The sequence below is a fragment of the Bos taurus genome, chromosome 23 (genome assembly GCF_002263795.3).
Source record: "Bos taurus isolate L1 Dominette 01449 registration number 42190680 breed Hereford chromosome 23, ARS-UCD2.0, whole genome shotgun sequence".
NCBI lineage: Eukaryota > Metazoa > Chordata > Mammalia > Artiodactyla > Bovidae > Bos > Bos taurus.
In genome coordinates, this window is record NC_037350.1 from 45,230,423 (window position 1) to 45,256,779 (window position 26,357).

Below are 26,357 nucleotides of genomic sequence, written 5' to 3' on the forward strand. Positions count from 1 at the left end.
CCTGCATTGACAGGCAGGTCCTTTACCACTTGGGCCACCTGGGAAGCCTTGATTATAATCAAAGCACATTTCAAGAGCATGAAATTAGAGCATGGAAAACTTTTAGTTGTGTTCAGTGAAAGCTTTAAAAAAGAAATCTATGGTGATGTCCCCAAACTTTCTTGTATGAGTGACGCAGTACTTCAGGTAGAGTGAAAGTGAAGGATGATGTGATATCGATGGGTGGTCTCTGAAGGCGGGCTCAGGCGTCACCTGGGTGACCCCCAGCACTGCTCCGGGGGTGGGATGCTGGGGGTGTGGGAGGGAATGCTGGCGTGGCAGTGAATGTGGTCAGGTGGGCGGAGGTTAGCTGGCTCTGGGTTGAGGCTCTGTGATCAGGTAGAGACATTTCGGATGCTCTTTATTCTTCTCTGTAAATGCTACTTTCCATATGGAATCATTTCCCACTAGATTTTTTTCCCTAAAGAACAACACCCTTCGCACACCTTGGGGTGTCGTTCTGCTGCTAGAAATTCTCTCACACGTGTGTATGAAAATGTTCCCTGTTTCCCTCTCATTTTTGAAGGCTATTCTGCTCCTCTCTCCTGCTGCCCTGGGCAACCACTGATTTTGTGTCACACAGATAATTTTTTATTTTCTGGAATTTCATGTAAATGGAAGCTGTGTATTTTTTTGGGGGGGGTCTAGCTTCTTTAATGCAACATCATAATTTTGAGATTCATCAACACGTGTTTGCATCAATAGTTCATTCCTTTATGTTGCAGACTAGTATTTCATTGTAGGCTATATCACAGTCTGTTTATCTATTGATCCGCCTGTGTTTCCACACGCCGGACCCAGAGTGCAGCTGCGAACTCGGTACCCAGGCTCCGCTCTCACCCTTTGCTCAGAGTTCGTCCTGGGTGACTAACGCTGCCCCAACTCTGTACTTCAGCTTACCTTTTCCTGACCCGGTGGGAACTCTGATTTGTTCTTCCGAAGCCATCTCATCCTTGTCTTTTTAAACTGCATCCTCAATAACTGTTTTAAAGAACTCAGAACCAAAGAGGTAATTGTCCTCAGGTTTCTGACCTTCCCCGGTTCGCTTTGCTTCTGTCTGTCAGAAAGGTCACCAGGGGCCCTGGCCACGAGCGTCTCCCAGCTGAGCCTCGTCTCCGTGTGTTTGCTGCTGCTTCCTCTTCGTCTAGACGATGTCCTGGAATCCTTCAAAACTCAACAAAGCGGCAGCTCCTCCTTGGAAGGCTAAATTTATAAGAGATTTAAATGAAATCTAGTATTTTTCCTTTTGTTTCGGGTGTACAGTATAGTGATCTGGTATTTATAGATATTGCAAAATGAACACCACAGTAAGTCTAGTTAACATGAACAGTTACCATTTTTTTCTTGTGATGAGAACTTTTAAGATCTACTCTCTTAGCAACTTTCAAATACTCAATACAGTATTGCTATTATTTTGTAAATTGGAGTATAATCGCTTTACAGTGTTGCGTTAGCTTCTGTTGAACGACAGCGGGAATCAGCCACAGTGGCCTGCTGTTAGTTGCTCAGTCATGTCTGACTCTGCGACCCAATGGACTGTAGCCTGTCAGGTTCCTCTGTCCACGGGATTCTCCAGCAAGAATACTGGAGTGGGTTTTGCCATTTCCTTCTCCAAGGATCTTCCCAACCCAGGGCTCAAACCCATGTCTCCTGCATTGCAGGGGATTCTTTATCATCTGAGCCACCAGGGAAGCCCAGCCAGCAGCCATAAGTATACACATCTCCCCTGCCCCACTCCCCCCAGCCACTCATCTAGGTCGTCACCGAGCACTGAGCGGAGCCTCCTGTGCTGTGTAGCGGCTTCCCACGAGCTGTCTATTTTACGCACGGTGGTGCCAACACAGTGTTGCTGACTGTGGTCACCATGCTGCACGTTGCATCGCTGGGGCTCAATCTCGTTTAATAACTGAAAGTTTGTACCTTTTGACCCCTTCAGCGCTTCTCCCACCTCCCAGCCCCCACCTCTGGCAACCAGCGATCTGTTCTCTGTATCTCGGTTTGGTTTTGTTTCTTTCAGATTCCGTACGTAAGTGAGATCATATGGTATTTGTTTCTCTCTCTGACTTATCTGTTCACCTAGCATCACGCCCTCAAGGTCCACCCACGTTGTCACAGATGGCAGGATTTTTCTTTTTTTTTTTAAAGTATGTTTATTTTTTTTAAACTATTTATTTATTTGGCTGTGCTGGGTTTTCGTTGCTGTGCAGGCTTTTCTCTAGTCGGGGCAAGCAGGGCCGACTCTAGTTTCGGTGCTTGGGCTTCTCATCGCAGCAGCTTCTCTCGTCGCAGAGAGTAGGCTTCAGTAGTTGTGGCTCCCTGGGCTCTCGAGCACAGGCTCAGTGGTTGTGGCCCATGGGTTTATTAGTTGCTCTGCAGCATGTGGGATCTTCCTGGACCAAAGATCAAACCCGTGTCTCCTGTCTTGGCAGGTGGATTCTTTACCACCTTCTTTGCCACCAGGAAAACCCAGGACTCCCCCCGCCCCCCACCTTGGGAACAACCTTCTTTCCCTTTTTATTCATGTAATTATGAACAATATACTCAAGGACGCTTTTTTATGGCTGGAGTGACTTCGCTTTCACTTTTCACTTTCATGCATTGGAGAAGGAAATGGCAACCCACTCCAGTGTTCTTGCCTGGAGAATCCCAGGGATGGAGGTGCCTGGTGGGCTGCCGTCTATGGGGTCGCACAGAGTCGGACACGACTGAAGCGACTTAGCAGCAGCAGCAGCGGCAACATTTCCTTTCTCGTGGTTCTTACAGCACACCGCTGTTAACCCTTCCTATCATACTTAAGAAACTGACCCCCAATTACTGATGACTTGTCTGTTAGCCTATGTGACGATAAGGGCCATGCCTCATTTGACTTCATATGTCAGCATCTAACATGGTGCTGATACATGGTAATGTCCAGAAAATTGGTTAATAAATCATGAAGTTAATGACAAAGAATTCATTCATAGTTATCTTTCATTCTGTTTACTCTTCCTGTCTTCTCTTCTTAGCTTTTCTTTTGTTTCTGTTTTCCTCCATTGTGACTGAATTTCTGAAAGATAATAGAAGTAATACAAGCCTTGTGACTTTCAGCATTGTATTAGATCTGCTGACACTGGAAGATGGATTTTGAATGCTAGCAAACAAACTGGGAAAGTTTAAGCATTGTGGGTAGATGTGGCAATGGAAAAGATTTCGTTGGTGTTTGTTGTGAGGGTGGGTACATCAGTGAGGTTAACCTTCTTTGCTTGGGAATGAGAGGCCTCTAGACAGGTCTGCCCTATTTGGACAGCAGTGCAAATAAAACCGTTTCACCTTGAGATGTTAGGTAACTGACCTTTCCCCAATCTGGAGGTCTCCCAGGATGTCCCTCATGGAAACCAAAGATAAAAACCCTATTTAAAATCTTCCAAAGTGGGTTTAGTTCAGATAGTTGGTTTTTTTTTTTTTTTTTCTAATTTATCTATTTATATATTTTTGGCTGTGCTGGGTCTTCATTGCTGTGTGGGCTTGTCTCTAGCTGGGGCAAGAGGGACTCCTCTGTAGCTGTGGTGCGCGGGCTTCTCATTGAGGCCTCTTTTTGTTGCAGAGCACGGGCTCCAGGCACACAGCCCAGGCTCAGTAGCTGAGGCGTGCGGGCTTAGTTGCTCCGCCGCATGTGGGGTCTTCCCAGACCAGGGATCAAACCCGTGTCTCCGGCACTGGCAGGTGGACTCTTTCCCACTGAGCCACCAAGGAAACCCAGTTGAGTCTATATACTTTCCATAGAGATACAGTGAAGTAATAAAGGTCCTAATTCACTGGTCAGCAAGTCGTGGGTGCTCATAAATGCTCGTCTTTCATCCTCATCCTCCTCCCCAAGCTGCCTGAGGTTCCCAGAGACCTATGTTTCCTTGAAATTCCCTCCAGATCAATTTCATGAATGTGGGACAGGTGCAGACAGTAAGTGCTGATCACCAACACACACATCTTCTTCTCTGAGTCTCCTCTGTGGCACTTAGATTTTCTTTGAGAATAAACTGCGTTTGACTGCACACCAGCTGTTGATTAGGGAGAATGTTCTGCGTGAACTTCCTGACAACCATCCAGGAAACTCACTTGCTGTCAGAGACCAGTCCACTCACCTGAAATCCTTGTCAGAGTTCCCTTTCCTAGGAACACTGTGCATTGTTCATCTCTTCCTGCCTTTCCTGGAGGAGGTGCTCCAGACCTTAGCAGCAGGGGAAGGGAACACCTGAGCAGGTATTCTGAGTGGTATGATGGCACTCCAGCGTGAAGAGGGGCCAGCAGCCAGTTTATCAGCTACCTGATGCTTAGCAGAAACTCTCCAGTCCCACCCTGAACCCACTAAAGTGGCAGTAATTAATTTGGGGTACCCTAGTGACACTATCTATTGTAATAGTAAATGGATGCTAATGTACTGAAAATGTTTTGAAAAACAAAACATAAAGACAATGGGAAAAATAGCCATAGTACCTAATTTCCTTCCTTGAAAAACGAGTTGTCTTTGTGGTTTTATGTTTAGCTTTGTGAAATACAGTTCAGCTGAATTTTTCTTTAATATTAGGTTGTGTCCTGTGGGTGTAGACTCTACCTGTGGCTTGCACACAGATATTTCACACATCCTGCGAGTGTAGACTCTCTGTGGCTTGCCCACAGACGTTACGTGCATCCTATGGGTGTAGACTCTCCCTGCGGCTTGCCCACAGACGTTAGATGCGTCCTGCAGGTGTAGACTCTCCCTGCAGCTTTCCCACAGACGTTAGATGCGTCCTGCAGGTGTAGACTCTCCCTGCGGCTTGCACACAGATGTTATGTGCATCCTGCGGGTGTAGACTCTCCCTCTGGCTTGCACACAGATGTTATGTGCATCCTGCAGGTGTAGACTCTCCCTGTGGCTTGCACACAGATGTTGTGTGTGTCCTGCGGGTGTAGACTTCCATGTGGTTTGCGCATAGCCCAGGAACTGCAACGGTAGGAGTTGTTTGTGGAGAAGCTTCTACCTCTCTAAGCATCCTCAAAGGACATGGGACAGTCAGTCACCCTTCAGCGTTTGAAGGTTCCAAACTGTCCTCCAGGACTCCTTTTACCTAAGAAATGGAAAGAGAAACTGTTTCCTTCCCAGTCCTTACAGGCTGGTGATGGTGAGGCCGCATCCCTGGTCCACCTCCCGTAAATCTCCGCAGTCAAAAGTCCCCGAGGCCAGGACCCTTGGATTCTGTCAACCGTGTGTTGTTGGCAGTGGTTCATTTTGAGAGATTCCAGAAGCATCTGCTTAAATCATTTTTTCTTTGTCTTTTCAGGAGCATCTAAAGGCCTTTGATGATGAAGTCAATGCTTTTTTGGACAATATGTTTGGACCTCGGGGTGAGTGAGAACTTGAGAACTCAATGTGGAAGGAGCACCGTCTAGTTAGAGAAGAGGATGGTGCCCTTGCAGGTGTCTGGGGAACAGTCTGGCGCCTCCCCTGAGAGACCTGCCGCCCCTCCCCCCGGGGCCCCTCCTCCCCTGAGAGACCTGCTGCCCCTCCCCCCGGGACCCCTCCTCCCCTGAGAGACCTGCCGCCCCTCCCTCGTCCCTGCAGGGCCCCCGCCTCCTGCCCTCCAGCCTCTCCTGGGGGCAGGAACACAGCGCAGTGCCATCCGCGTCTCTGGTCCCTCCGCAGCTGCCATGGTGGCAGTCCTTTCCTTCCAAGCCTGCTTCTTCCTCTCTTCCCCTCCTCCACCCGCCTCCCACATCCTCACACAGGTCTCTCTGCCCCTCCCTGTCCGATAGACTCCCTCTAGACACTCTGGGCTTTCCCTGCCCAGAGCCACGGTTCAGACTCCTCAGCTCCCAGCCATCCGGAGGGTCCTGGTGGTTCATCCATCACCACCCACTCAGACCACAGGGGGCCTCCTGACGCGGCTGCCCTTCCTCATCGTCTGCTCAGTGGCAGCTGCAGTAAGACTTCAAAAGCCTAAGTCATATTGTGCAGCACTCTAGCTTAAAACCCATCAGGTCTTCCCTGCGTCCTCAGGATAAAACCCAGCTCCTCGTGGGCTACGCAGCCCTGTACTGTCCGGCCCCAGCTGTCCACTCTCCCCATGCTCTAGACATCTTTTCCTTCCTCTGAGTGTAAAATTCATTCCTATGCTGCTGCTCCCCAGCACGGTCAGCTCCTTCTTACACTGTCAGATGTCCGCTTAACCGTCCCCTCCTCAGATAGCCTTTCCCTCACCAGGACGGCGGAGATCTGCCCTCAAAAGCAGCGACTCTTAAACCTCTCATTATGCTCTGTTTCAGCTTCTGTTTATTTCCTTCATGCACTTGATTAATAGCTCTTTCTTCCATGAGGACAGGACCCATGACTGGTATCTCCACGGTGTCTTAACGGTCCTAGGAACCTATTAGACACTATATATTTTGCAAATAAATGAGGAAAGTCTCAAGAGCATGCTTTTGTTTCCCTTGAGCCTTGCTGGTTCACAAAGCTGGAGAATTTACAAGTTGTCTGCTCAGCATTAGGGGGCGGGAGGAGAGGGAAATGAGGTTTTCCAGTTTCTCAGAATCTTTAAATAGAATCATGCTGGGACACAGGCTGCGTAAACTGTCCTGAGCGTGACCACTTGCATAGTGTTAGTGAGATGCTACTCTGATTGTAGAGAGCTTTCAAATATACTCATCTGTGTATTCACATTGTCTTTGGTCTTCGTTTTGTTTTCCATTTCCTCCTTGTGATGACGCCGTGGGGCGGGCAGAGTGGGATGTCGGTCGCTCGTAGCCCGCTTTGTGTGACGTGCCCTCTGCGGCACTGCTGTAGCAGGCAGTGTCGAGGGCATGGCACTCCAGCAGGCACACGGGGCTTCCGGGTGACGGGCCAGCACGTGACGTCTCCACCAGAGACTTAACAGGCAGTGTCTGAGCCAAGGTCACACTGAGCTTTGGCATCAGTGAGGCCACTGTCACCTGGAATTACGTGGACAGGAGCAGTTAAGGACGGGATTGCAGTTGTTTGCTCAGTTTGGGTCATTTTTATGGAAATTTCCTTTGCTGCGAGGAGACTGTGAGGTTGACAGTTGACCGCTGATCAGGTGACGTCCGTGGTGACAGGAGGCTGAGCCTCCCGGCCGGCAGGCACCCTCCTCTCCCTTGAGAAGTGGGTGGGCTGAAATCGTGTGGCAAATCCCCTGGGGAACCGACAGGCGTCCCCAAGCCTTTTCCGGCTGTACCCGTGCCATGTTGGCACCATCCAGAGAGATTGTTCTGGGCAAATACCTGACCCCGCTGCAGAGTTAACGTCTCAGGTCCCAAAGACGATGATTTATAAGTGCTCGGTCCTGAGTTTTGGTTAGGGCAATTGTGAGCCTCCCTAACAACCATGGCCATTGTTTACAGGACTGTGACACAAGACAGTCACAGCCTTGAGCACTGCATCACGTACTTGACCTGTCGGCGGGCATGCGTTTGATGACTGTCCCCTTCACCGCCACACTAAGCAGCTGTAAGTTATGAGTGAGACTGAGTAGAAATACAAGGTAGTCTCACCTCTCAGAGTACACTGGCTGGGGCCTGAAACCACAACCTCTGAGACAGAAAGCGCGGAAGTCAACCGCATGTGTTCGTTTCCGGGGCTGTCGTAGCAAAACTCCCACAGACTGTGCGGCTTAAGACAACAGCAGTTCATTCTCTCCCTGTTCTGGAAACACGGTGTCAGCAGAGCCTTGCCCGCCCTGCGCTTCCGGGAGCGCTCTGTCCACACCTCCCGCTCAGGGCTTTCCGGCCGCTGCCCTGGAGCTCCATCGCTCCATCACCCCTGTCTCTGCCTCCGTCTCCACGTGGCCTTCTCCTCCTGCACCTCCCCTTCTTATCAGGACACAGTTCCCTGAGCAGGGCCCACCTCACCTGGTACAGCCTCACGTTAGCCGGTTTGTGTCTGCAGAGGCCCTATTTCTCAGTAGGACCGCATCTACAGAGACCAGGAGTTTGGACCTGAACACACCTTTCTGGGGGACACTGTTTAACTCAATACCATAAGCAGAGCAGGGTAGGGTTTAGTGCAAGTTACTTAACTGTTTTACTCAGTTTTTCTCTATTGTAAACCAGAGATAATTCCACCTATAGGATGGAGTTATCCATCACCTTGACTGTGGTGTTGGCAGCACAGGGGTTTGCATATGAATGGCACCCCACTCCAGTACTCTTGCCTGGAAAATCCCATGGACGGAGGAGCCTGGTAGGCTGTAGTCCATGGGGTCGATAAGAGTCGGACACAACTGAGCGACTTCACTTTCACTTTCCACTTTCCTGCATTGGAGAAGGAAATGGCAACCCACTCCAGTGTTCTTGCCTGGAGAATCCCAGGGACGGGGGAGCCTGGTGGGCTTCTGTCTATGGGGTCGCACAGAGTCGGACACGACTGAAGTGACTTAGCAGTAGCAAACTCATCAGATTGTACACAGGAAAAGTGTGCAGGGTTTTTTGTATATGGCAATGACACCTCTATATAGCTGTTCAAAATAAGATCACCTATATAATTAGATTGTTTTGAGAATTTTAAGTTAACACATATAAAAGGCTTTAGGTCTGTGTGTGGCACAGAATCAGTGCTCAGCAAATGTTCATTATAAAAACAATGCTATAACCACACGGGCTTCCCTGGTGGCTCAGATGGTTAAGAATCTGCCTGCAATGCAGGAGACCTGGGTTCAATCCCTGGGTCAAGAAGATCCCCTGGAGAAGGAACCCACTCGAGTATTCTTGCCTGGGAAATCCCATGAACAAAGGACCCTGGCAAGCTACAGCCCATGGGGTCGTGAAGAGTTGGACACGACTGAGCGACCAGCACACACACTATCGCCATGATAACATGCAAACTGTAAATTGATCACTGTTTTGTTACACTGAAGAGTTGTAGTTATGGAAGAGCAGTGGGAAGTGGCTTCCTTCAGAGGCCAGGCCCTTGACGTGGGCCTTGAAGGACACGCAGGCTTTAGATGTGGAGGTGGACATTAGGAAGTGGCACGGTGTGCAGACCTCAGGACAGATGGTTATGAGCCCCTTGTGCAAAAGATAACTTGTTACCTGCAGGAACGCTCCCCTTACCTTTCAGCTCCGTCACAGATGCGGGAAGTTAACAGCATCAGTGATGCCACAGAGCTCGAGAAGGCACTTGGCTCATAGAAACTGTGCTCTGCAGGACGGGATGTGGAGGGCCTGGGGCTGGGTGGGGTGGCAGGGAGCAGAAGGGGAACTGGGGCTCTGGGGACCAGAGGGATCCCAGAAAGGGAGAACCCAGCTCCAACAGCTCTGTTTACAGAGATCGGAGTCAGTGTGAAGTTCTCATAATTCTGGGCCAAACCATTTTCTCTCTCTAGACTACAACAAAAAGGAGCAGAACAGAGAACAAAAATCACTTTGTGCCTCCAGTTATTTTCTAATTACTGACTGTATTATAGTTCTATTGTGTATGTTTTCTTTAGGTTGTTTTTTTTAATAGTGAAAACTTTTATATTTGGAATTATCTAGCTGGACTCCGTTTCAGTTCAGTTCAGTCGCTCAACTGTGTCTTGATTCTTTGTGACCCCATGGACTGCAGCACGCCAGGCTTCCCTGTCCCTGACCAACTCCCAGAGCTTGCTCTAATTCATGTCCATTGAATCAGTGATACCGTCCAACCATCTCATCCTCTGCCGCCCCCTCCTCCTGCCTTCAGTCTTTCCCAGCATCAGGTCTTTTCAAATGAGTCAGTTGTTTGCATCAGGTGGCCAAAGTATTCGAGTTTCAGCTTCAGCGTCAGTCCTTCCAATGAATATTCAGGACTGATTTCCTTTAGGATGGATTGGTTGGATCTCCTTGCAGTCCAAGGGACTCTCAAGAGTGTTCTGCCACACCACAGTTCAAAAGCATCAATTCTTTGGTGCTCAGCTTTCTTTAGAGCCCAACTCTCAGTTTACATGATCCCAATTTTGTTGGCAACATCCAAGCATCATAGTCCGGAGCCAGTCAAACATATGCCTTCTCCTCTCCATCAGGCCTGATCAGGGTGTTGACCTCGGCCACGTCAGCATTAGAGGGCTTCTCCACAGCCTGTTGGATTGGGCGCTTGTTGGCCTTGACACCCACAGTGGACACCCGTGTGGTGTGGTCTTCTGTCTTCTTCACGGCTGACTTGGTGGTGAGGGGGAACTTGACGATGGCACAGTGGTCCAGTTTGTTTCTCTTGGGGGCGCTCTTCGAGAATGTTTGAGCTGCCTCCTGAGCCACAGTGTTCTGGGCCACTGGAAGGTGGGTGACGTCCGGTCTTTGTTTGTGGCTGTGGATGCCTTTCAGCACAGCTTTCTTGGCCTCAAAGCCTTTGCTTTGGCTTTGGCTTTAGGAGGGGTAGGGGCTTCCTTCTTCGCCTTTGGTGCCATCTTCATGAAAAGCTTCTTTAGGTTTGTACGTGTTCACTCTCCAGAGTGAGGGACACTTGCCTCCTGGCTGTGCGTACTCTTGGTCCACGATCAGATTTGGATCCTTGGTTTGTTTCCTGTTCTCCATTCCAAACCCTCAGCTCCAAGGCTCGTTCCAGCCTCTCGCCCTCGCCCTCCTGTAATCCCGCTGCCCTGTTTGGACCAGCTGGACTCTAACCACTCCTGGTTTCTATAGTGATGCTAAGCTGATTCCAGGGGGTGCGGGTGCTAGGAGCTAGGGCGCAGTATGGACGTGTGCTCTGTCCCGCCTCCCAGAGCTGCTCCGTGGAGGCAGCAGCAAGGTGCAGTGACCCAGGAGCTGGGTGTGGATTCACGTCCTGACAGCTGCTGACTGCCCGATGGCCTCCTGCAGGTGCTGACGCTTGCTTAGCCGTTTGTGTGGGACAGCGTAATACACATGCCTGCTGCTTACTGAGCGTAAACACAGGACTCTGCCACTTAGACATCGAGAACCGTCACTTCCCACCTCTCTGATTTGTCACTGCGTGTTCGGCCTAAGCCCTGTTGGCGCCGTGGAACCTTCCTTAACTATTTCAGCCCCACTGGTTTCTTCTTCCGAATGGAACCCGAATCCAGCTTGCTCACGCTGCGGCCCACGGTTCCCTGCTGGGCCTGGTGCGACACACGCAGCGCACGAGACGGCATCTCCTTACTAAGCACGCAGGGTGCTCTGTGGGATTCTCACTGTGTGTTTCTTTTCAGATTCTCGAGTCAGAGGGTGGTTCATGCTGGACTCCTACCTCCCTACCTTTTCTCTCACTGTTTTATACCTGCTGTTGATATGGCTGGGCAACAGATGCATGAGGAACAGACCTGCTCTTTCCCTCAGGGGCATCCTCACCTTGTACAATCTTGGAATCACACTTCTCTCCGCATACATGCTGGCAGAGGTAAGTGTCCACAAAACAGTTACGTCTGGCATTCCAGAACTTTCCACGGTTTCTATCAATACTGATCTTTAATATCTCAAGAAGCTGTTCCAGCATCTGATATTATTCCTTCCACATGGGTGGAAGTCTTTGTTTCTAACTTGAATTTTTCTTATTGTAATTTAGACCTATTTCTTTAGTCCTTAGTCTTTAGTTGTAATTTAAAGTCACAATTTAGATCTGAATGGGCTTAAAGATCATGTATTATTGTTTTCTCCTTTTATAGATTACCATACTGAGGCTTAGAAAAGTTAAACTGGTTTGCCTGAGCTATTGAGTAACAGTATTTTTTTCAATTAAACATTAAATACAGTTAGTCTGACTGAAATGCAAACATATCCCTTAAAGGATGCTCCTTGAATCTCCGGGCCACTGTGTGTCCTGAGGACCACCTCCCGGAGGCCTGGGGTGACATCCCAGCTTGGCTATAGTAGCCTGCATTGCATCATGTCTTCCCTATTCCTTTATAATCTGCCAAACCTGAGTGATTTCACAAGAAAAAGAACAAGTAATGATGGCCCTGCCTACACAGCCAAAGGGTATTTACTGTAATACAAGAGGAAATCTTAAAGTGTTAAATAAACCTCGAGAGAGAGAAAACTAAAACAGAATCTTTTTGGAGAAAAATTAGGATAAAATCATTCATATATATTATAAATGGCTAACAGTGGCACACACATAGCTGCCTTCCTGGGCTCCTTGGATTCTGAATGGAAATAAATTCTTGTCTAAAACAGGCCCTCTCACCCCTTGTTTTTAATCTGTGTTTAATTAGCCTAATAGGCACCATCCTAATGATGGTTAATAACCATCATCTAAAATGTTTTGAAACGCTAATTATGGGACTGGAGGCATCAGAGTGCAGGTGGCAGAGCTTGAGGTCAGGAAGGCCACCCTGACAGCTCTAAAATCACACCACCTGAGTCTAAACGGGGAACTTGCATTTTAGTTTCCCTCCTGGCTCAATTTTAGTTTTCTCTTGCGAGAGAGTAATTTACGGGCTTATTCCTCCCTGTGCAGCAGGGAGAGGCACTCTTCCCAGGGCGGGTCTCAGCGGCCACGCGTCTGCAGGGCCCGCCTGGCGGGCTCACTCGGTCAGAGGTGCGAGCCCCGCGGGAGGCGTCGGCGCAGCGGAGGCAGGAGGCCCGAGCGCAGTGGCGGCTCTCCACGTCCTCTGCGGCCCTGGGGGACTCACTCAGCCAGCTTAGCTGTAAGATGGAGACGCTACGTCTGTCCTGCCTCACTCCCTCCTGGGCGTCAGGACGTCAGTTCTGTTCAGCCGGCACTCAGCGAGCCCACACTCGTTGCGGCCCAGGGGCCACAGCGAGGTCAGAGGTGGTTCCTGTTCTCGAAGAGCTCACAGACTCGTGCAAGTGCAGGAGACAGTCAGTCCTATGAGGCAGGACGAAGTCCGCAACAGGCACTGACGGCAGGAACGAGAACGACAGTTCAGTGCCTGAGCCGCCACATACATGTACGGGGTTTGTCTCTTTTAGGGAGAAACCCCCGCACAGAGCGCATTCTCCACTGTGAGCTTTAGCTCCCACTGGTCTGCTGTTTCTCTTCTCAGACTTTTCCATCTCTCAGTTCAAAATCACTGCTGGTGGTTGAGTGCCTCCTAGTCTCCTGACCTAACCTCTTTCGGGGTTTAAGGTCTTCCCCCTTACACTACAGGCTGTGTTCGTAGACTAGTCAAGGGGTAGCTTACCTTAACCTTGCTAACCTGTTACACTCAGGCCAGACGTGTGCTTAGGCCAGGAAGCTGCCCTGAAACCACTAACACTGTTCCAGCAAGCGCACCCTGCAGGCCCTGCACGGTGTCGGGTCGAGTCCCAGGCTCTGGAGCACAGCCTCGGCCCAAGTGCAAGAGGGAGCACTGGCCCAGGCGGGGTTGGGGAGGCCTCTCTGAGGAGGCGATGGCTGAGCTGCGCACAGTGATGAGAGCAGGCCAGGCAGGTCAAGATCTGGGGAGGCCTCGAGGCCACAGCAAGCTCAGGGTGGTGGTCGAGGACCACGAGAAGCAGCGGTGTGCCAAGGAGAGTGGACAGAGACGGGTGATGCGAGACGAGCTGGACGGGAGCAGGTTACCCAGGGCCTCGCCAGGAATTTGGCTGTTCTTAGGAGGAGCCATCGAAGGATGTTAATGGATGAGCGATGGGATCTTCTACATGGAGAATGGACTCAGCGAGTTGGGGCAAGCATGGAAGCAGAGGCTCTGCTGGGGGGACTTGATGGTGCTACAGTCACAGACACCAGTGGTGTGGACTGGGAGTGGATTCTAGTCATATTCTGGAGCGAGTTGGCCCACACCTCCTTAAGGCTGACAGCCCTGTTTGAAAGCCTGGTTTCCTCCTCTTCAACACTCAGGTTGGGTGCTTCCTGCAAACCAGCACGCCCAGGGCAGCAGGAGGGGTCTGGGGTGAGGCCCTCTGAGCCTTCCCCAGCCTGGCTGCTTGCTCTGCCACTCAGTCTGTCAGATGGTTCTGCAGGGGTGCGGTGGGGAGGGGACAGCTGGGGGACAGCTGACTAAGCAGAGCATGGCCTGTTCTTTCCTACTGTGGTGTTGCTATTACATAAACACGGTAGATGGTAGAGCCCCGAGCTGCAGAACTACAGCCTGACCATGGAGGTTTTTAATTAATCTTTCTAAACAAAGTTAAGTAACTTTATTTTGAAAAAGGCAGAAAAAATTTACATACACTTCTAGATATTCCTGGATCCACTGGGGCCTCCCACCAGCTCCCATTTGAGAACCAACATGGACAGCTCTGGGACCTGGGGGTGACTTGATCTGTAATAGACCCACCAGGAAGGTTCAGTCTCTCTCACTTTCCCTGGATTCATTTATCCTGATAACCTATACTTATCACAATGTTAACTGGGGTGATTTTGTTAGAAGAGAAGCAGTGGAGGATATGGAAGACTCATGAAGGTTCTGAAACATTCTGTGTTCTTTGAGTTTATCTCTTTTTCTTGGTGTTCAGTTCATTAACATCCCTCCCTCCCTGCTCTGTCTAACAGTCGGTCCCTTTACACCTTTTTGATAAGCTACAGAAAATTATAGGCTTTCACATATATCATATGTAAATCAAAGCCAAAGACCTTATAGTCTAGAATTTTAAGTTTCTTAGTAACAGTGAGCAAGAAGGCAGAAAACTTTTATAGAATTTCCCACAAAGAAAGTTCATTTCCTTAAGTTGTAGAAGCAAAACTAGACAAGGAATTAGAAGACCTGAATCCAGTTGTCATTCTACTACTTACAGTCGTGTGATCACAAGCAAATAGTCATTGAGGACTTTCTCTGTGCCAGGCATTGGACAAGGAATTGTAGTTGCAAAAAATGAGCAAAGAAGGAGGCATGGACTTTATGGAGCTTTGTTTTTTGAGCATAATGGGGAAAACAGATGTGTATCAGTTATAATCGCAAAAATGACTGATTACAACATAGCATAAACACAATGAAGAAAATGACTTCAGAATGTCTGTGAGCCCTGGTTTTCTCATGGAAAATGGTAATAAGTACATAATTCATAACTTTGGGATGATCAAATAACAAATACTTACATGTAAGCCAATAAAGTACTTAAATTTTAGTGTAGTTTCTTCACATCTGTTTACATTTAATTCTATATTGTATTTGTAGAGCATATGATTAGATAATTGCTTACGGAAAATATTTTGTTACTCAAATGATAGCTAAATTCTGTTTCTGGTCCGTGAAGGTTAGAAGTAAATCCTATATTAACCAAGGATTTTAACCACTGATACCAGTTCAGCAGCAAGAAATTAGGTCCTTTGATACTGTGTATTTGGGAACAGGATTGAGTAAAGCTCATACTGGGAAGAACTCAAACCTTGAATAGATGCCAATCAGAAACATGAATAGGAAGTTGAGTTTTCGTCCAAATTTTTGCACTGATTTTTTTCCTCTCCTTTGTTTCTTTGGCAGCTTATTCTCTCCAGTTGGGAAGGAGGGTACAACTTACAGTGTCAGGATCTGACCAGTGCAGGGGAGGCCGACATCCGGGTGAGTCAGCTGTTTGTAACCATTTCTCACTGAAAAGGAGAGAAAGCTTTCTCCTCCCAGAGATGAGGATGGAGGCTGGGCTTAGATAAGCAGGGGTCTCCGTCGTAGTAGAAGTGCTCATTTGGGGGACAGATGGAACAAACCTTGAATAGATCCCTTTGCAAAGTGGAATGGGGATGACCTCTGTCCTGATACAGAATCATCTCCAGGATGGAGCTCAGTGAAAACAGCAACCCACAGACCATGCCTATAGTACAGGGCCTCATGTGCAGAAAATGATAGGAATATGCATGTCTTAGCTTTTAGTTTATTCTGCCATTGTTTCTTTTTAAAACCATAAGCAAACATGCTTGTTTCCTTTTAGGGGAGGGACCAGGGCAGAGTAGATAGAGGTGGAAATTGGACTTCTCTGAATGTCCCTTGTCTAATTTTCAGAAACAGTAGGTGTTTTCACATAATTATAAAGCAAATTTTAAAAGAATGCAAGGCAGCCTCTTATTCCACATCTTGGAAATAAAATAATTACCCATATATTAAGTTGCTGACATAACCACCCAAGGAATTCTTTCATGTGCCTTTAAACAGTGTTTGAGTGCACACCCTGAGCGAGATGACCTCAACGGCATTCAGTAATTTGGAAGGGGGGGCTGCTCTTATTAATAAAAATATTGGTATTGCTTTTTGTGGGACTATTACAGGTATGCTTAAGATAAAGTACATAATAATGTTAATATCATTACAACTAATATTTGAAACATAGAAAAGAGAAACCAAGACTCAGTAATCATAGATTTAAATCAGAAATATCAAAATGAACATTCTTTCTAAAACGTGCTTTTCAGCTCTGTTCACAGGAGAGGTCTAGTTAGTCTCTGAGAAACCAGCAGTGATACCCACATCATGCTCTCTAAATATAATCCACCAGGAGGGTTTAGTGCTCTTAGAGAGTTGACCGATTCCTGTTTGGTTGGGGGGAAGTACATATATGAGAAGAATCCAGGACATCATGTGACAGAGCCAGGAAGCTGGGGTCACGACAAGAAGATGTAAGGGCCAGCTTAAAGGGACTCCCACAGCTAAAGTGGGACAGTTTGAGTATCAAAAGGAATACTGACAAATTTATGAAAACTAAACGAGTTTAAAATGACACTAAAAAAAAATCGTTGTTACTTTTTGAAGGTTACTAGGACACCAAGTAATTCTAGAAAAAAAAAAATTGAATCAAACATCTATCCTGCCATTCATATGTAAGTTTCCAAATAGCTAAAGAGGAAGAGCTTCCCTGGTGGCTCAAACAATAAAGAAACTCCCTGTAATGGGGGAGACCCAGGTTCGATCCCCTGGGTCAGGAAGATCCCCTGGAGGGCATGGCAACCCACTCCAGTATTCTTGCCTGGGAAATCCCTCAGACAGAGGAGCCTGGAGGGCTGTGGTCCACGGGGTCACAGAGTTGGACACGACTGAGTGACTAACATCATCTCACCTGCTATGTAAAGTTTCCAAATAGCTAAAGAGGAAGAACTATTTCTATAAAGACAAAAACATGCACGTAAGTATGAAGAGAATTTGAAAAGCACCATTTTGCAGCTTCTAGTGAAGGGTAATGGGCCCAGACGGCAGTCATCTGTAAACGATGAAGCTACCGGGTGAAAGCTGAGTGGAAGCTTCGCGATGATTAGGTGAGGCTGTTAACACCTGGACTCTGCTGCTGTTAGTGTCAGCGGGCCACCCAGAAGCTGGGTGCCTCTTGACGTGATTCCACAGGAAGTACACAGACCCACGCCTGAAGTACAGATGACCCTAAACCACGTGGGTTTGAATTACACGGGTCCACTTAATACACAGACTCTTTTCAGTACTAAATACTAAGTGCTGTACAACCCGACACGGAGGAACCATGCTATGGAGGGCTGGCTGTAAGTTATACACAAACTCTGGCCTGTGCAGGGGGTCAGTGCCATGACCATCCCTGCCCCGTTGTTCAAGGGTCAACTGTAATCTTACCCCCAACCTTAAACCTGAATCCAGCTAAGCCTCTGTCATTGCTCTTTACAGAAAACGTGGAGGATAGAGAAATAAGTTTAAACAACACTAGGAAAAATAAGTCACCTAAATCCATACTATTAGGAATTCTATACAACTGATCAAGTTTAAGAAATAAAAGATCAGAAAGAAAACAGTGGAGCACAGAAAGGGAACAGACTTTTTGGTCCCCCCCAATATTTTGGAAAGGTACAATAATTCCTTTCACTAGATGGGGGCTGGATTGCTGGGAATAAGGAATAGATGGCAGCAGAGGCCGGGTGAGATGGTTCTCGCTGGTCTGGGAGCAGGGCGGGTGAGCCGGTGGAGCATGGCCCGGTGCCCGCAGGGGCAGGTGGCCCCGGGCGGCATCACAGCTCACCCTGTCTTCCTCCCGCTTGACTTCTCGTACAGGTAGCCAGGGTGTTGTGGTGGTACTACTTCTCCAAATTAATAGAGTTCCTGGACACAATTTTCTTTGTGTTGCGGAAAAAAACCAGCCAGGTCACCTTTCTCCACGTCTACCACCACGCCTCCATGTTTAACATCTGGTGGTGCGTCTTGAACTGGATTCCTTGTGGGCAAAGTAAGTATACATCTGTCGGTTTTGTGTAATGGGCCTCCTGCCCGTCACACGGGGAAGCACACGTTTGCTGGTGGCCGTTTCGTTTCTCATCTTTGATCCTGGCAAAACCTTTGAGTATTAGGATAAATTTTAAAAGTGTCTTCTCTTCCATGCACCATACATCTGATGGCAGGAGCGCGTGCCCCAGCTGGAGCAGGTTACCCCACACCCTGGGCTGGTAGAAACAGCGCCTTCCAGTCACGACCCCTCGGCTGTGGTACAGATGCAGTCATTTCAACTTCAGGGGCTTGTTTATCCATTCTGAAAAAATAAAATCACATCCCTCTGACCCACCAGAGCAGTGGCTTTCAATTTTTTTTTTTTTTACTAAGACATCAATAAATATTACATTATATCACAACCCAGGGCACTCATACTGAATGAAACAAATTCCATGAAACAGTATTTAGCCTGGCTCTGTGTGATTCACTTAAAAAAAAAATTGACCTCACTTTTTCAAAAAGCTAATAACTTTCACTGCACTGACTTTTACAGTTGACATGTCAGTTCTGACCTGACATATCAACACAGCGCTCAAGAGAGAACAGTACTTTTTATTGGATATTTATTGGTTTATACCCAAGAATTCAAAAGTATTCTATGAAAAATCAGGTACAACTCAGGTCAGAATGATTTTCTCCTAGGATATAGGAACTTGTAGAGATGATACTTAAAAAAAAAAAAAAACTGGGGTATCTGCAGCACATTGACTATGAAGATGTAAATTTAAACTCCAGTAAGCTTGCTGGAGGCGCAGTGGACAGAAGAGACCCTTTTCCACCTCTCCTAGACTGACATACTCTGGTTTCAGTTTAGTTATTAAGAATATAGTAGACTGATGATATAATCAGTATGTAGACTAAAATCAATACCCAAGGACAGTTGTCAAGGCTAAGTATTTTTTTGATTATCAAGTTTCATTTCTAAATCACTAAAGCATCTAAAAGTCGATCTTAACCATTGTGTAAAGACATTGTATTTCATTCACAGGAATTCTATGTGTGTGATGGTTTCTTTTCAGTCTAGAATACTATGAAAATTATAAGCAGCAACTACTTTTTTAAAATTAATTGATGGAAATGAAAACTCAGGTTGGTAAAAAAAAAAAAAATCACTAATATTGTGCTGCCTGGTACTCTGAAACTATATTTGTGCTTTCATATAAATCCAGTGTCCTGACAAGTCATTCCAGCCAGTGTATAAGGACTTGCTAGATTCCTGGTGCTGTTCCTCTTGTCATATTCACTGATTTGCATTGATCTATCCAGATTGTTAATCCAGGACTGGGAAACCAGGCAGGAGAATTTAAATTAATTAACCCCCATATGTGCAGTGCCTTTTAGTTTATATAATTAACCCCATCACAACCTTAAGTGGTACTTACTTATATCAGTTTTCCAGATGAGAAACAAAATTTACAAAGTAATATATGCAAGGGGACAGAGCTATTTAGGTGGTCCTCCAGCTGCACAGCCCGTCTCTTGGGCAGCTCACAGACCAGCGGCCTGGATCCTGGACCCGCCCATTGCGCTCACCTTCTGCGCGCCCCGTCCGGAGCCCTTCACGTAGGCTGGCGTTGTTCTCACACCCTGCTTCCCGCTCCTTGGCTTGTGCACTTCCTCACCTCTTGCAGCTCAATCCTTTGACCCTTAGTTGAGCCAACACAGGGCTTAGCCCTTGCTCCTTAGTTTCCTGAAACACGACTCACCCACGTGGATGATAGCACCTGTCATGAAGGTGACGGCAGGGGACCGGGGGCAGGGGGGTTCCCCGCCACAGCTCAGCACAGCAGATACCCAAAAGTGTTAGACACCCCTTGTCCCAGAAGTTCAGGAGGCTTCCTGGCCACTGGGAAAGTCCCCAGCCCAGCTCAGCCTCTTCTCATCCTGCGGGACCTTCCCCGATTCACATTCTGCAGCATCTCCTGGTTCTAGGTCCCTTCCAGGGAGATTCCATTTACCAAACTATGAAGGGCAGTACATTTTCCCTGACTCTCAAGTGCCCTGTTCAGCCATGTATGAAGGCTATAATCATATAGTCTGTCTACAACCCAAATGGCTGGAAGGTTTAGTGAAAGCAAACACATGTTCTTTCTGAAATTCTGCCTCCTGGTTAGATGGTAGTCATGACAGAGACTGCATAGCCCTGGCAAAACGGTTTTCAGAGTCCCAGCCAGTCCCGGGTGAGCCCCCTTTCTAGGTGTCTGGTGGAATCCTGCGATGATGGCACAGGAATCGGGTGAGTCACGTGAGCGCTGGGTTGTTTGTGCTCAGTTATGTCAGGGGGAACAGTGCTTGACGAAGAACGGCCGGTCCTGCCTTCCAAAGGAACGATAATGCCTCCTGTGCTCTCCTAGGTTTCTTTGGCCCCACCCTGAACAGCTTCATCCACATCCTCATGTACTCCTACTACGGGCTGTCCGTGTTCCCGTCCATGCACAAGTACCTCTGGTGGAAGAAGTACCTGACGCAGGCCCAGCTGGTACGTCCACCCCCGCCAGCTCCGCCCCGCGGGCTGCGGCGCATGCTCGGTCCCAGCCCTGGAGGCTGGAGGGACGAGGCTGCCAGGCTCTCTCTAAAAATGGGCTTTTAAGAGTAAAACCTTGTTAAAGTGTCCTTCGTGTACGGAATGCGTCCTGTGCGTATGGAATATGCAGCTAGCTCACTCCTTGCTGTGAAATGTAGACGAATACTTTTGAAGTTACTCTGCTGAAGTGTTTCTAGCTAAATGGCCTGAGATGTTCCCCAGAGAAAATTAACGATGGCCAATTTTACACACTTCTAACTTCTGACAAAACTCCCAGAGAGGAGAGTGGGCCCCTCGGGCGCTTTGGGGCTGTCTCGCCCCGGGAGCAGGCTTGCAGCAGAGCCAGAGCGATCCGCCCCTGCCGCCCACAGGTGCAGTTCCTGCTCACCATCACCCACACCATGAGCGCCGTGGTCAGGCCCTGCGGCTTCCCCTTGGGCTGCCTCATCTTCCAGTCTTCTTACATGATGACGCTGGTCATCCTCTTCTTAAACTTCTACATTCAGGTACGTTTAAACTCAGTCAACAGCGAAACATGAGACTGAGCACCTCTGCGTTACGTTTTTAATTTTACCAGTTAAACGTTATGGGAGTGCAGGCTTGTTGATCAGCTCAGATAACAGAGGTGCACAGAGTCCACCCTGCAACCTGCATTCCTAACTCATCTCCCTGCACCTCCTCCACAGGAGAACTAACCCCTGTTACTGCTCTGGTGGGCATTCTGCCAAACGTTTTTCAATGCATGCCTATGAAGTTTAATCAAAAATACTATGTATTTGAATCCTGTATTTGCACCAGGCTGCCAAAGTCTCACCTCTGAAAGTTAAACACTGTGTATAGTAACACAGATCCAGGAAATCTCTATGAATGGAGGAAAACATCGACTAAATGAACCTAATGGTGAAAACCTGTTGCCATTAGCTACTGCAAGGTTGTAGACTTACTGTTTATTTGAAAATGTTCTTTTGAAGTGAACCAGGATGAGAAGGTCACATTGACTTTTCCTTAGGTGCCATTTTCTTTTTAACAATTTACGTGGAAGGGATTTCCAAAACGCAATTTCAGAGCAACTCTGTTCTAAAGAACCGGTGGCAGCAGTGACAGCACAGGCCTCGGGCGGTCGGTTTTGAATTGCTCCTCTGTGGGCTGCGGAAATAGAAAGCTTCGTAAGAAAAATGAGAATATACAGTTCATTCAGAACAGTACTTCTGAAATTGTATTGGCTGTATTTTCTCCTGCAAACAAACAAGTGCCCACTGACTTTAGTTTGGGTTGACTTTGAGCAAATGTATGGTGGTTTTATACAGAATACGGCTGGGGGAGCAGAACTTCTGATAGCTTTTCAGCTCTTGTGTTTTGGAAATTGGATTGGCGAGGCTTTGTCTCCTGTGAGATAAAAGTTTCCTTTGAGAATTTCTAAAGAAGCAACCATTGATAGAACCAAACAAAGCCACCCCTCTCCTAAAAAAAAAAAATGATGAATGTTGCTGGCAGACTAAGGGAATCATCTTGGTGTTGAAACTTGAAGGAATCCATAGACCAGCGGTGGGGAACAGTGGTGCTCAAAGCCGTAGTCAAGGTCAGCCCTGATCCTGAGTTGATACTATTCGCTTTTTTTAAAAAAGTGAGATCATATATTTTGTCTGAATAGGAAGGCTGTACCAAGACATACATCAAGCCAAAATCTCAGGTACCAGTACTTTTGAAATAACAGCACTTTTTCACTTGAATTGTATTTTTTTTAAATTTCTATCCTTAAGTAAGTCATAGTGCATACTTGAAAGTTGCTGAGACTAGATCTTAAAAGTTCTCATCACAAGAAAAAATTCTAGTGGGATGGGAAATGTGGTAAATCCTGTATGTGGGATGGTAAGCTACACGGTGTGACCACTTACCAAGCAGTAAATCATTTACAAGCATTAAATCATGTTATACACCTGAACTGATGCACTGAATTTCACTTATACCTTGACTTTTTTAAAAAGACTTCAAAAAAATCATTCCCTCCATGTAAGCAACTAATGCAGAATTTGAATGCTAATCCCATAAAATAGTATATCAATACTAACCTGATGTGGGTAAGGTGAGACAGCTTTTCCTTGGAATTCATGCATTTGTCTTGTTTTTAATCAGAAGCTTAACAACCATCGTTTAACAAATAAGCATTCATACTAGAAAGTTCAGTACCCAATGAAATCATGCATTGTTTTAGACCCTAAGTCACATTACAGACAAGGTTCTATTAAAGAATCCCTTTCTCTTTTTCTCTTCAACATGTACACATCCCAACAGACATACCGGAAAAAGCCAATGAAGAAAGCCATGGAAGAGGCAGGGAAAGAAGTCAAGAATGGTTTTTCCAAAGCCTACTTCAGCACAGCGAACGGAGTAATAAGCAAAAAGGCACAATAAGTGTCGCGTCTCAAAGACAAAGCATATATAATAGCCTAACAGATCCGCTTGTTTTAAAGCAAAGACTGAATTGAAAGTTATATATGTTTTAGCATAAACTAATTTCTTTTGAGTTTATAAATCATTTGTATCCGGAACGTATTAATATATTGCTGTTGGGTTGATCTCTTAACTGAATGTTTTCATCAGCAGTGAGGCGAGAACTCCGCAGAACTCAGAACCAGTGCGCCTTCTCTCCTCTCCCCACCAACCTAGCTCCCCACCCCCCGCCCCACCCCGCCCGGACACGGTCCCCACCACGCCTTACACACCTGCAGAGCCAGGGCACAGGGAGCGCTGTTTCTCACAGCAAGTCTGCAAATAAGTTAGTTTTGTTCAGATTAAAATGTTTAAAACAAAATGTTATTATTTCTAAATACAGGGTATGCTCTAATCTATATTTAGCAATAATTGTCAGTACACAATCGGTCCATTTGTTCCTTTAGGAATCAACCCCAGAAAATATTAAAATGGTCACATAGATGGACAACCCAGCAACCCCTTTTCTCTCTCAAGTCTGTTTTGTCTCCAGAATCTCAGATTCCCACAATTACTCCTAATTCTCAACTTAGTGACATGGTAATAGTTTTTTATTCCTTTTTTTTTATTTTGAAGAAAAATCTCCCAAACCCTCATAGCACAAGGGCTCTGGATAGGCCTAGTTCTTCTGTTTTAACTGGGTTTCCTTAGTTATTCATGCATTCACATCTACATCCTATGTTAAGGTACCCTGGGTTAGGATAACAGTGTTCATTTTAAAAGTAGGATCCGAATTTGGCTGCCTATCTCCTCTCTGAACAAGGACTCGAGCCCACTAATCTGCATCACTGGGCCCTTAGAATGATCTGTCACTGGAGTATCTGTAAGTTAGAATTAATAGAGCATCGAGGGAAAAATAGATACTGACCTTGTCAACGATTTCTTAAGAGCCTACTTGAGAATATTATCCCCAAATAGCTGCTGTTTGTCTTTACAGGTTAGGTTTTTGAAAATAGGAAGAAAGAGAGGGCTATGGAAAGGTTCCAGCACTGCCTGCAGTAAAAAGCGCCGGTTTGGCAAGCCCAGCACACCCTTGCCCTGCTCGGGTAACCCGAGCCCCGCAGAGAAGCACACAGAGGAAGGCGAGAGGGACCACTCCTTTCTCCCCAAGGGCAGGGCGGTCATCTACCATTAAATTGTCCCAAGAATGGAAACAGGGTATTATCCGAAGATCTGATACAGATTTACACCCTATAAAATAATTCATACCCTGTAAAAACGAGATTTGCGCACTTTGACACTCTCTCTGCTTTCCTGCCTTACTTTAAGAAGTTTTTAGGTCGTAACATTGACATCAGAGGCTTAAATGCCCCAACACATTACAGCACAAAAGGACTTTGTCCTTTGGGGACCATTTCTGTTTTCTGAGCTTCCGTTTGAAAAAAAATTTTTTTAATGGGAAAACAAAAACACGGACTGTGGTACTGACGTGTACACTGACACTGGGCATACTGACACTTCCAACGTCTGTTTCTTGTAAACGCCCCTCGGGGTTCCGCTGCCCTGAAAGGCAACTGACCTTACCAGCCTTCACGGCGAGGGCATCATGCCCTCCAGCCCCTCCTCTGCCAGCGGACCCATTTCTCCGGAACAGACATCTTCCGTCTGATGTCCGCTTTCTCTTGGGTCTTTCTAGTCTCCTAAAGCTGTCTTGTTCTAGGGTGCTCAACCCCCTCCTTCCATCACATCATGCCTGCACAGCTCTAAGTACTGTGTCCTCCCAGAAACTCACTTTAAAACAAGGGCTCGCTTTGAGTATGACTCTCCCTGCTCCCGTAACAAAGTCCTCGACGGACTGGGGAGGAAGCCCCTCGGAGGAGCTAGACTTTGGTGCCGTTTTAGGTCTCAGAGGGGAGCTACAATGTTATCAAAATGCACTCACCGCAGGTAAAAATGAGGCTCAGAAGGCAGAGGTCACGGGTCAGCTGCTGTCTCCAGCTTCCCCTCAGTCATCAGGCCCCGGCTCTGCACTCAGCCTCGCAGCTGCAGTTCCGGAGGCTCCCGTGGGCTCCATCCCCACACGGCAAGGACAGAGGTGTCCTTCAGCCGAGGCAGACCCAGACAGCTGGAAACCGCTGATCAAAGGGGAAGCTCGGTTAGTTTACACTCTCCAGCTCGATTTGGATAGAGGCTTCAGGATGCTTACTTCTGACTTGATCTGTAATCCTAGGGAAGCTTCATGAAACACTTTATAGCCTTAAACCATTTAAGGGCTGGTTAAAAAAAAAATACAGGGTTATGAAGTCTTAGTCACAAAAACTGAATCAGGTAACTATCTTCACCTGTTATTAAGTGTTACAATTTTAAACAAAATGTTTACTTTTAATGTGATTTTCCTAAAGCAAAGCTGTTTTAAAAAAAAGTTCTGTATAATTTGTTAGAAAAAAAAAGGGAAGTTTTCCCCCCAAATAAATTTCTCCTCACTCATAAGAATGAAAACAGTTATATGAATATGGTAAGCATATGTTTATTCCAATTTTTCAAACAAAAGAATGTTCACTTACTGGAATTAAATACAGAAATCTCAACCCATCAAAATTACATACTAAACTATTTAGACATATTGAGGGGAAAGTCCCCCCCACATTGGAGAGGTATTTTTAAGGCAAAAGGTTACTATGATGGACAGAACTTCATTTCTTGTGTAAGAAACCAGTCTAGTTCTTTCCAGTATTTCCATTTCATTTTATGTTTCTGGGGACTTCCTTATTTAGAAAATAAGGATAGCACTTTTTGGATTTTCCTTGGAAAACACTTATATCTTAAGAACATAGTATCATGACTGAGGTGGCCAGGGAGGCAGGAGAAGCCATTTTTTCCTTGTAGATAAAAAGCATCTGTATGATTGTTGTATAATAAATTGATTTTTACACTAAAGTATGTCATGATTCCTTTTATTCGGTTCAAAGAAGTTAAAATGTGTTCTGCATGCTATTCCAAATGACCTATTACTCAGGAATTTTTTTTTTAACAAAGTTATATTTTAGCAATTAATTTTGGAGGTGTAATTCATTTCAGTAAGCAGTGGGCTTTTATATAACAGTGTCACCTTTATGCAGTGTTCATATACCAAGTTAAACTCTTTCAGAAAACGGTCATTCGTAAGGAAAAGTTAAGAGTAGACTAGCAGAGAGGATATGGTGGTGGTAATGGTAGAGTCTACCTGCCGATGCAGAAGATGTAAGAGATGCAGGTTCAATCCCTGGGTCAGGAAGATCCCCCGGAGAAGAGCATGGCAACCCACTCCAGTA

At 46.7% G+C, this 26,357-nt stretch overlaps 1 protein-coding gene across 1 annotated transcript in view; it reads left to right on the plus strand.

Moving 5' to 3' along the window:
• Window positions 1–23,162, plus strand: part of ELOVL2 (ELOVL fatty acid elongase 2) — a 46,569-nt gene extending 23,407 nt beyond the window's left edge. The window contains exons 2-8 of the mRNA NM_001083517.1: window positions 5,337–5,400; window positions 11,190–11,377; window positions 15,366–15,443; window positions 17,880–18,051; window positions 20,447–20,571; window positions 20,988–21,122; window positions 22,909–23,162. Coding sequence (NP_001076986.1) covers window positions 5,337–5,400; window positions 11,190–11,377; window positions 15,366–15,443; window positions 17,880–18,051; window positions 20,447–20,571; window positions 20,988–21,122; window positions 22,909–23,028 — 882 coding nt within the window. The 3' untranslated portion in view covers window positions 23,029–23,162. The remainder of the gene's footprint in view (window positions 1–5,336; window positions 5,401–11,189; window positions 11,378–15,365; window positions 15,444–17,879; window positions 18,052–20,446; window positions 20,572–20,987; window positions 21,123–22,908) is intronic.
• Window positions 23,163–26,357: the final 3,195 nt, after the last annotated feature.